General features: G+C 33.8%; 2 protein-coding genes across 5 annotated transcripts; one reads left to right on the forward strand and one right to left on the reverse strand.

Annotated features, from left to right (window-relative positions):
- Positions 1-208: 208 nt before the first annotated feature.
- Positions 209-6,284, reverse strand: LOC117105046 (alpha-ketoglutarate-dependent dioxygenase alkB homolog 3-like). 4 transcript variants are annotated; one of them, XM_033246050.1, is made up of 8 exons: positions 6,172-6,284; positions 5,276-5,535; positions 4,946-4,993; positions 4,188-4,288; positions 3,836-3,927; positions 3,490-3,696; positions 2,527-2,625; positions 209-1,701 (listed from the first exon to the last, which is right to left on the reverse strand). In XM_033246050.1, exons 2-8 carry the CDS (start codon positions 5,515-5,517, stop codon positions 1,627-1,629), a joined length of 864 nt encoding a protein of 287 aa, XP_033101941.1. In that variant the 5' UTR covers positions 5,518-5,535; positions 6,172-6,284; the 3' UTR covers positions 209-1,626. The 4 variants fall into 4 exon arrangements, with proteins under 4 accessions (XP_033101941.1, XP_033101940.1, XP_033101942.1 ...); XM_033246049.1 differs by having other exon boundaries at positions 6,104-6,244; XM_033246051.1 differs by having other exon boundaries at positions 6,122-6,239.
- Positions 6,285-6,332: 48 nt separating this feature from the next.
- On the forward strand, positions 6,333-10,976 carry LOC117105049 (BLOC-1-related complex subunit 5-like). Its single transcript, XM_033246055.1, has 5 exons — positions 6,333-6,472; positions 7,674-7,790; positions 8,333-8,570; positions 9,173-9,272; positions 10,256-10,976. The coding sequence occupies exons 2-5, from the start codon at positions 7,688-7,690 to the stop codon at positions 10,484-10,486; spliced, it is 672 nt and encodes a 223-aa protein (XP_033101946.1). The 5' UTR covers positions 6,333-6,472; positions 7,674-7,687; the 3' UTR covers positions 10,487-10,976.
- The last annotated feature ends 870 nt before the right edge of the window (positions 10,977-11,846 follow it).

Raw genomic sequence — 11,846 nt, forward strand, 5'->3', positions numbered from 1 at the left:
GGCAATCAAGCTTGGCAAATTTTAAACGTAAAATTCTCTGCATGAAAATATCGTAATTTATCCATGTTCGGGGTGAAGTGCTGTGTAGATGAATGAATAATTTGAAATGAATTGTTAAATGAATGCAGATGACTTTGTATTGATGTAAATGAAATTAATTGAATAACTGAACTTCGTCATTACCAATATTAAATATTTAAATGTAAAATCTTTTTCTACTGGTGTAATTTTATTGGAACACAAGTTTTGCTGGCTCTAACTACCTTCATATTAAGGTAAATTAAATACAGAATAATGTAGTTATCCTATTCAACAACTGAAAAACCAAAATTTGAATGAAACAATTTTTTACACTGGCACCAGAAATTCCCAGACGAAGAGAGTCCGACATGAGGTACAAGTTCCCCACCAAAGAACAAATTTACCTCAGCCACACCCCCACCCCTTGTGTTTGGAACAATCTTAAGAACAGGCACTTCTAAATGCCTAGAACAGTTAAACTAAAACCATTTTTAGAGCAGTTTACCAAAACAAAATAGGTTGCTGTTTGGCGACAGTGTTTACCAACAGGGGTTCTGTGCCCCCCCGACCCTCAACTGGCACCACCACTGCTGTACATGCTCAGAAATGGCACTCTCATTCTTTAAAAATGTTTCTCAAATTGTCTTAATTTTAGCATTAAAAGTTCCATTTGAAAGAGATTTTTTGCAAAATTCATGCATTTGACATGTTTTTTGGATTGTCTTCAGAACAAGTCAATATTATTTGGACTTCAGTGTTTCATATGAAAATTACAATGCGAGATACGAAAAAAGAGAGGCTTCCAAAATGTTACATTCTCTAGTCAACACAGTCCACTTGGGAAAATAAAAGGTTCATTCAAATTCTTAAGTCAACCATAGGCATAATTATATTATTCCGATGGCGTATTGATATTATTATATTAAACAATCAAAGGTTATTGAATCATACTTAAATTATTGGGAATATCCATTCACTTATTAAATTGGTGTCCAATCTGTTCACACTCTTTGTTTTTTCATTAATGTTCATCTTGACTTGCTTCTGTATAGATGTGGTTTCTCCTTTTAACAGTATTGTTGATGATTGTGAATTTGTGCATAAAATATTTTTTTTCTTTCTTCATCACAAACTTGATTAAAGTAAGCCTTATGTTTGACCCATCAGATATCAAATTAAACAGTCTAATATGAGATGAAGACGAGGTCATTGTGGACAACGTCCAATACAATTACGAACTCATTGACAGTTTTAATGCAAATTTTGCAAACATTAACTCTTCTATTAGCACCTTCCATCTAAATTCATGTAGTCTTGTTAAACATTTCTCTGAAATTACTGAAGCTGTCAGTGCCTTATCTCATAATTTTACAGTTTTTGTTTCACTGGAACTTTTTTTAACACTTTGAAAACAAATTTCTGCGTATCCTACTTTGAGATGTGTGCCCTTGTGATGCGAAGTATTATGTATATTTAATAATGTTTAAATATAATAAATATATAATATATAACTATTATCTCAATATTAATTATTTTTTTTAGAATACTGAAGCCATTAATTCCAGATTTTCATGGTTTGTACAACGCTATGTGGTGGATAATAAATCACTCAGAATAAATTGTTCTGAACGTCAAATTAATCCTCATCCGTCTGTCATGGTATTCCTTTGGTACTCGATGCTGCAAAAAAAACCAAAACCAGATTAACGTAACTATAAGAAACAGAACGATATCCTGATTCAGTCAATATACAGTACTTCAAATTGAAATGTTAATATTATTTCTTATATTATATTGTTCAGAGTGATTTATTGAGAGCCGTTGCAATAGGCATTTGCTTTTTTTAACCATTAACTCTCAATCTCAGCTATTTTCAAACCATCGCTACTCACACCCATTACCAAACACTTCAATTATAGCTCATTACTACTTGTCTCCTTGGGTAAGACATCAAAAATTGTCATTTGTTTTAATGCACTTAACTATCAAAATAATATTTAAGCCACAAATCTAATTCAGTTGTCAATAAATACCTGTCAAGTTTCTACATTTGCTTTAAGGTTAGCAACGCAACTAACATTTTAACATTGTCAATTAAGAAAAAACAACCCAAGTATACTATTTTCCAATTTAATGCATTCTGAAAAAAACGAAATATTATGTTTATGTGATGCATTGCAACGATCAAATTCTTCTTTAAAAGGTTTCCTTCTTGAAAAAGGAATGGTATAAGTTGGTTTATCAAGTGAATTATACAAAAGAGACATAAGAATATAGAATGTAATTTCATATTAAAGATGTATTGTCCCAAAAACATAAAAAATTATTTTTGAAATTAACTTGCTAATTTTGAAGTAGCACAAAATTTATCAACTTGAACATAGAAATTAGTCTATTTAAAAAAAGGGCAAGTCAATTTCAATATTTTTTTCTATGAATTTTTGTCATTTTTAGGGGGACAATACACCTTTCTGTCTTTTGTTTCATGATGATTGATAGACAGACCTGCCAATCTTCCTGTACAGCGCCCTTCATCAGCAACAGACACCCGTTGGTCAGGTTAATTTGCTTTTTATCTGTAAACTCGTAAGTGTCTTCGAAATTCTGCAGAGGACGTGAAAAATGAGTTTTTATGGTTATTCAATTTTCAGTTGCATCGATCGTTGTCATTATACACCAGGGGTCCCATGTATTCTATGAATGTTTAATAGTCTATCAAGGTTATCTGCCCATGGATATTATCATGCACAGCTAAAATACAACCAGAGCCTTGCAGGCGTCAATGTTCCTATGCTAAATACCATAATGTTTGGAAAGCTCATTAAAATCTCCCAGATGCAGTTTCTCCCAACTTTTGAACCCTGATAAACATAATTTTCCCAGAACAATGATCATAATCTTTGTTAACCTGATTAAGAAAAACTTTTGATGTAATAAAAACAATTATGATACTATTATTACCATATAATTAATCAACATCATAATTATCATATTCAAGAACATTAATTATCAATATGTCCATCTACATTGGTAGTAATAGCGACTACTGTTACTCATCAACACTATCATTATTATCATCACCACTACCCACCACCATAATCTCAACATCACCAACCACAACCACCATGTTTTTGTTTGCTATTCTTTTTTTTTAGTTTTTTATTATTTATTTTAGGGGGGGGGGGGTTGAGCACAATGGAAATAAGTTTATATATTAATTTTACATGTTACTTTGTTGTGCTTCTCCAAACTTTTCTAATTGGTATATGATTTTACAGTATATACTTATTGTATATTTTTGTATTTCATATCTGAGATTTTTTAAATAAATAAATAAAATAAAATCACTACACACCACCATCACTCCCATCATTATCATTACTATCAATGTTTTCTTGAAAGTACAGTATACCGAATTCAAGTAAAATGGATCTTTAACACAAATACATATTATTTTCAAAGTTGTACCTCAGGATTTTTCCGTAGTTGAAAAGCACGAGTTTCACCAAATGACAACGAAGCAATTGTAGGATTCGTACCAAGAGAATATTCGTTATCACTGTGCCATGCTACACTATCATGTCCATCTCTGTACAAGTTCCCAAGCATGGAGTTGAATTTCAAACCAGTTTTTTTTGTTATTCTTTCACGTAAATCTTCTAGTACAGGATGCCACTAAGGATGAGAAAACCCAAATACATTAAAAAAAACAAAAAAAAACGAGGAAATTTCATGCAGAACCAAGGACTACCCCCTTTGCCTATTTCTAATGAAGAATTTTAAAAATAAAAATGCAAATTATTCATATACCTACCGATTTTGTGGCTTCTTGTGTTACTCCGGAATACTTGTAACGGATATCACCATACCAGACAGTTAGTCTGGGCTCCATAAATGTGAAATCATCTAGATAAGAAAATGTAATGTACAATGATGGTATTAGCCCGAAGCCAGAGTAGTGAACTGTTTGGTACACCAAGACCCAAGGCACACTACTGTACGTCGGCCCCAGGTCATCTGTGCTCTGTGTGACCTCATGGCCAATGTGATCTGCTGATTTTCATTGGTAATCGTTATGAAAAACAATCCATCAAGTTCATCACGACATACATCAGCAACAACAACACACCTGCTATACAGTGAATGGCTAGTGTTATCCAACTTACCCTTTTTGTTGATTTTTTGTGACCATGGCAAAGCGCTACATAAAGAGTTAAATATGCCTAGAGCTTCATCTTCACTTAAAAAATCTGGATACAATTCAATTCTGAAGTTAAAGGGGAAAAAATGTCCAAATATGATCTATCAAATTACTATGTACAATATTCATTTTACATCATAATACTATGAGAATATTAGAGAAAACAATAACTATCAGAATGAATATATAGAAACAGAAAGAGTCAACACACACATTGAATTTTCTTAAATTTGTTTATTCATATTGAATCAGAAAATTAGAGTGTAAAAACTTAAAATAAGGATGGATGCATATGCTGTTGTTTATGGAATTGTTAACTTCAACTGACCACCAACATATCCCTTCTAATGTAGGCTGGAATCATACGGTGACAAGAGCTTTATGTCTGTAATTCTTCAGCCCTAAATATTATTTAAAACCGTCTGAAGATAAAAATCTTTCTGTCTTTCCGGTCTGGGTTAGGGGTGCAAAGTGCACATTGGCTCGGAGCTGATTGGATTGGTGTGCCTCCGACCCTTGGATGGGATGCCATGCTGTTGGTCCTCTTTATACTAAATAAATAAGAATGGGGATCAACACCCAGAGAACTACCATTTCACTACACATCATTTTTGTGTGTATGAACCTGTGTTGTTTCTGTAATTTGATCTTGATATTCTGTATCATTGTGCTAAATAAAGACAAGGTTAAGCTTAAAAATAATTAGAAATAAAGGAAACTCACATGGCTGGCCCAGAAGGTTTCTCACTGATTACATATGTTCCTTTATCCCTACAAAATAAACATAGTTTATACACTACAGCAGAGTTTTAAGGAATGCAATGTCAAAACATGAGAGTTCTCACAGATGGTTTTACATAATAATTTATGGTACTTTTTAGAAAATAAACTACTGTATAATTGCAATGCTTACCCTGAAGCATCTTAGACCTGTGGGGAAAAGTATGGTTTCTTTTTTTCATAATCATGAAACACAAAAGTGCAATGATAGACTTCTCAATATGAATAATTTTTTCACATTCACAAAGATGAATGTTTTTTCTTTTATCTTACTCGATTAGCTCGTATTCTGTAGGTGCCCTTCTATCAATGTTTGGATCTTCGTAAGTGAGACTCTGGCCTCCAGCTACCCCCATCTGTTGTCCTGCAAACCTGCTGATGGATCCATTTTCATTATTTACCAATGACTCTGGTTCTGGATCTGGAAGTCCTCTTGGTTTTGCTCCTGGTCTTGCAGCCCCTCTGCCAAAGGCACCACCCTGAAGTCTTTGTTTACGTTGACGTGGATTTGACATATTTGGATAAACTTATTTCTGAAAAGGAACTTTCAATATTTAATCACATCATTTATATAATGAATCATAATCAAACAGCATGTCAGTACTGAATTACATTGTTTAGCTTGTAAATAAAACGTCATGTTATTTCACAAAAAAGCATCGACCATAATAATGGATGGTAGAACTAGGCTAGGCCTAGCTAGGGGTCTAGGCAGTACAATCACGGCAATCACCCAATGGCCAGCTGGTTACCAATCAAAGATATTATATTTATAGGCCTATCTAAGGCCAAGTCGGCCCTCTACTGTAGTGTACCATTTATTTGTGTTAGAATGCATAATAATAAAACAAATCCTACTTTATCTATTAGATGATGAATATTTAGCAAGAGAGCTAGAAATTATACATATTTTTTTTTTATTACAGGCAATAAAATATTGCATTTTGGTCCATAATTAAGCGTGAAAGCTTGAGACCTCGAATGCGTGAGCCTTGATTGACGTGTATGAACATCAAATGCAGGTGGGTAGGCCCAGGCCTATGCCACAACTGATCCAACCCCACTTGAATGCTAGCTATTTTACTGAATAACTTAACTTACTCTAATTACAGTATTTACCAACACGAACCACTCAATCCTGTCTAGGCCTAGCATACCCCTAGGCTTACCATCAGTTCGCTCGCGGGGTGAGGTCAAGGTGGGAATTTCCCCGTGGTCGTCGGCGGTAGTTGTTGTTGTTGCTTCTGAGACTCTAGAGGGCAGCACACAAACATTGGCTTCCGATCATCGAGAGCATGGGGTCGAAGGGGAATTCTCAGCAAAGAAAAACAAAACTAGGCCTAACTGTCGTCTCAGAGTTGTTGCTCTGTAGCTAATAGGTCTAGCCTAGTTTGAAAGTAATTTTAGGCACTTTTGTCGATTAAATCAATGCTTTGGTGATAGTCCACATTTTATACAGTTTTATTGAGGGTAGGTAATCGAATGGAGGATATACTAATGATTTTTAGGCCATCTAAGACTAAGTAAGACAATGGAGGCCTAGCCGAGCCTAGGGTAGTAATAATATAGTAGTAGGCCTAGTCCTAGCCTGCCAAGCTAGGCCAAGAAAGGTAGGTAGGCCTAGGCTAGGCCTTTATTGGCGCGGATACAGTAGCCTAGCCTAGGCCGAATACCCCCTAGACCTACTAACTACTTACCCACGCCTAGGTCTTGCCCCAGGAAGGCCAGCAGTCTAGCTAGCCTAGTTTAACAGAACTGACAGTTAGTACTGTGGTTGTCTAACTTTTTTTTTTTTTTTTGCGATTGGCAAAAAGGTCACACAAGCCATATAAATCGTCAGAATTTTCATTTATTAGAGTACATATTATTTTTAAAGCATTAATTTCTTTTTAAGCACTTCAAAATCAGCTTAATATGGCATGGTACATTACTGTACCTTTCAATTTGGTGCATAGATATTGGGCGGTTCTTTTTGGTGAAATCACACAACATGTTCTGTCGATAAATGCATTATAATACCATGGAGGTATTCCTCCATGACAATACATACTAATATACAATATTGCTGTTTTTAAATACTTTTGGGCCAATGAATTTACTGATAATCTTATTTTCATAAGTGCCTACACTGTCAGGCATCATAATTGATTTAATTGCCATTTGTTAAATAACATTGGAATTTCTTGTGATGCTCACTTAAATTACAATACAAAACTCAAATTATAAATTAAATTAAAAAATTAAAAACTCATCATTCAGGAAAATCACATCATTATTACTTAAATTTATTATTCTTTTTAAGCCATTAAATCCATTAATGCAATATTTGCAAGAGTCACACAAAGTCATGTATGCTGTCTACAAATGACCCTAAATCCGGGCATTCACTGCATTAAATGACGGTCCGCCGATGAATCTAAATCTGCTCCCTTAGATGACGCGACTCCGTCTGCTATTTGCAGGTAGCAGTCGGATCATCAATAAAAACTATCTGTTGTGCCGTTGCAATCTCCATAGAATCATGTCTGCCAACAATTGTGAGTGCCTGGCTTTTGACTTCATGATATTGATATTAAAAAACCATTATTCACTTTCTGTTTTTGTACTACTTGGCTCAAATTCTTTTTTCTTTCTTATTGACGTAAATTAATACTTTCCTTCCTTGTTGTAGGGATAAATAGAAATATGGGTGCGCAGCAGAGTCAACCACTCTACAACCTTCCCCCACTTGCTTCAGAAGATGTTCCATATACATCATATTCTGTTGAAAGGCAAAAGTCACAGAGAGGTAAGTGACTCATAGGATTTGAACACAGGACTCCTGGATTTGAAACAAGCATCCAGATGCGAATCCAATGGGGTGGGGGGTGGGGTTTCCCACAAAATTTTAAAATTTTAATGCATTATTGAAATAAGCGCACTAACTTATCCATTCTGAACATATTGTGCCCCCCACTACTGTTTGAAAAACAGGTTCCCCTCTGGCATCTTAACCACCAAGTCACAGCTGTACAAATTCACAAAAACCTTAAATTATAATGCTAATCATTACCATCTAACTGTCATTTACTTCCATTCAAAAATGTACACATAAGAATTAAATGAAAACATAGATAATGAAATTGAAGGTTTATGGGTCATGATGTAATTTTATCATGACCATATTTAGGAATATCAAATTTGTTTGTCTCTTTGGGCATATTTGGCTTCTCCAGACACAATTTCATTTTGACTAAATATCATTTTTTTTGTAATGTTTCCATTTTCATTACGGTATAAATCTGTATCTGAAATACATATGAATGTCTTATTATTTTTTTTTTTTTTCAGATTCCAGGGAGTTTCATCAAAGAAATCAACAGGTGACTGTTAAGTCACAAGATGTGACTTCTAAGAAAGCTAATGATATAGTTGTAGTTGCAGAGGGATCCTCTCCCAAATTAGATTCTGGTTTAAATGTTGAACTGCAAAAGATGCATGATATACCAACTTTCCTGCCAATTATGAGAGGAACCCTAAATGTCCCGAGTATGGAAGATCCAAATGTGTTGGATAAACTAGATTCAAGGTAACATTTTAGCTTTATATTTTAATAATTTTTAAAACTTTTTTTTAAATTTCTAAAAAGATTATTCAGTGTGTAAAATACAGGTATATTATTTCTGGCTTTGGTAGATATTTTTTCAGTGTTTAAGATGCTTTTAACTGTTTCTTTATTTTTTTATTTTTTCCCCGTCTAATTAAAGATTGTCCTCTTAAGTCTGACAGATACTTTCTAATAATTTATTCCTATCTTTAAGCCCTGTTCATGTTATCAAATTTTATTTGTCAAAAACTTGTGACATGCCTAAATATGGTCATGATGACATCACATCATGACCATATATAGGCACATCATGGCTAAATATGAGTGTACAGGAGTTTGTTGTCAAAGAAAATTTGATAATCTAGACAGAACTTAAGCCTCATAATGAGTATAGAGCATGACATAATTTATTTCAAAAGTGATGAGTCATTTATGGCTGGATTACAATACAGCTTAAAAAAAAAGATCAAATGATCTAATTATAGACTATCATTCTGTAAAATGAGTGAATTTTTTATGGTGTTGCAGATCTATTTATAGTTTAATTTGATGTTTTAGTAGGAATATGCTTTTATTTTTTCAAGTAAACTTTATGCTCTTTCGGTACGATATCAAGAACATCTCAAATCATGTTCAGAAGCTGTGACCTTTGACCAGAATTCTCTGACACAACGAGTGAAAGAGGTCAGTATACAGTGTACATGTTGCCTTTAGGCCATATTAATTTAATTGTCTCAAAGCTCTCCTGTTTGCAAAAATCAAATATGGAATGCAGGGTTTTTTTTTCAAGTTTTGTTTTTTAATATGTTTTAATAACATTATTTTTATGTTTGAATTGAACATGAACACCATGGAACAACTCTGATGCAAACTACATTTCAGTCATGTCATCTTTATTTTCTATGTTGTCAGACATCATTTAAAATCAATCTTACAAACAAACATATACTCCAGGGTTAGCATTTGCTGGAAGGATGCAATATTCAGCTCTACTAATTGATTTGTATTGTTTTGCTTCATTGTGCTTTGTAATATTTTCACCTTTTGATTATGCACAACATAACTATCTTTGCATGGAAAGGAGCCAATATCTTCATTGAAGGGAAAAAATCCCTCCTATCTAGACCTAAACTCGATCTTGGCCAAAGCAGATAGTCTAAACTGAGGGGCCTAGCCAGCCTGATCTCACTGTAGGTCCCTACACAAGTACAGTACGTTTTTCATCAGAAGTCTTTACTATTTTACATACCTAGATTGTGGATTTTGCTCAAACACTGCATCCATGGACACTTGTTTAATATCTATTTTGATCATTCAATAAATCAATCAATCACTGTTGTGTTGCGTTTTAAAGCTGAAAACAAAAAAAATAATTATAGATGTAAACAATACTGGCTTTTAAAATTCCTGTTAGAGGGTGCTCTTCACTTACGAATTATAGTGTGTTAACACAAATTAGGCTACTGTAAGAAAACGAATTTCTTTTGAAAAAAGATTTTTCTACCTTTTTAGGTGATAACAACATGCATGAATTTACAAATGCGCAAATGAGCTTTGAGATGAACATTAAATTAATATGGCCTTATGTTGTAACATTTGAAATGTTGTCTCTGTTTTGTTCAGCCATTATCTTTAAAAGGATGAATGAATAATTTTTTGTTTTTCAGATTGATTCAGAAATCAGTGCAATAACAAATACATTATCTGAACGGCAAAAGAAATTTGCAAAATATGCAGAACATATTCAGAAGATAAATGAAATGTCATCAACAGTGAAACGTATCCAGATGGCTGTTGATCAGCTTATACCAACAATGAACATGCTTAACTCAATGTTGCCAGAAACAGAAAGATTAGAACAATTCAAAATGAAGAACGAGGGAACAGGACGAAGGTAGCAGTAAGAATCATTTGGCTATTGTGTGAAAACTTACTGGATAAACTGACTAATTGCGACTCTACCTTTAAGAACACCACCATGACAAAAATAGAACTGTTCGTCCATCTCAGCAAACCACAGTTCCTACCCATAGAACATTCTCATTCCTTTGTCGACGTTCTTTGGGCATGCTGAGGGGATGGGGGTGTTCTAAAATGAACTGGGATTATTAGTAGGTTTATCCAGTTAAGAATCTCACTCAAAGACTTCCAAACTATGTCACTTCTGGTATGTGTAAAGTATATAAGTTGATTCTCAAGGAAAGCTGAGTAAGGTTGTTTCTCTTCAAAGATAACATATGTATACTGTATTTAATGACAAGTCAGTGAAAGCAATATTAGAAATATAAAATGAAATACTGTATAAATTAATTGACTTGCTGTATTTCGAAAACATATTAAACAAATATTGAAAATATGTATGAATAAATATTATTTGAGTTTTTTAAAGTATTGTGTCTTACTCAATTCTATGGTTTTCTGACATGTTAGTTCCACGATCTTACTCATCACTTTTAAAGCATTTCATCTTAAGCAAAGTGCATACATTTCCAGGACACTCAGCTCAAACGATAAGTTTTCACTTTCCGTTCCCTCCAAAGCCTACAGGACTGTTGGCATAACATATTCTTCTGCAGCACCAAAACTTCGGAATTCACAATCTGCATACATTAAAATTTGTTTTATTATTGCTATATTATTATTGTTTATAATTATTATGCAAAATTATGGAATTCTCCCCAGGGAGCTACGGATGTGTTTCATAAGTGTTTGATCCAATGACCGGGGTAGTAATGTGAAGCGCTTAGAGGATTTATGCATGAAGTGCTCTATAAGACTGACATATTATTATTTTTATTAATTAGTAAATTTAATTAATGATTAGTGCTTTAGGCTCTAAAATTTGAAAGAAAACGAATAATTATGCTTGATGGCTGTAGTATCAAGAATGTTGAAAGACATTAAAGGACACATTAAAAGTTAGCACTAGTTAGTTTTTTTTTGTTTTTTTTTCTTTTGCCTTATTTAACTGTTCTTGAATTCATTATGTATTAACGTCGGAAGGAATTATTAATAGTGTTCAGTTTGAATACCATGTTTGTGTAATATTAGAAAAACTTATGTCGACATGCAGCCTAAATTTTAGCATCATCAACTGTTAAAAGATAAGATAGGGGCGCCACCTAGCGTCAAATAGCTTTCATAACGTATAATCTTCTGTATTGGTTCGTTATAGTTTTTTAAACAATGAGCTAGAATCTAGTTCCCGGAGGTGCAACGCCACTCACCCAGCGCCCCCCCCCCCACCCCACCCTTTTC

This window comes from Anneissia japonica, unplaced genomic scaffold, assembly GCF_011630105.1.
Source record: "Anneissia japonica isolate Jap-2015-1 unplaced genomic scaffold, ASM1163010v1 scaffold287834_len5846547_cov211, whole genome shotgun sequence".
NCBI lineage: Eukaryota > Metazoa > Echinodermata > Crinoidea > Comatulida > Comatulidae > Anneissia > Anneissia japonica.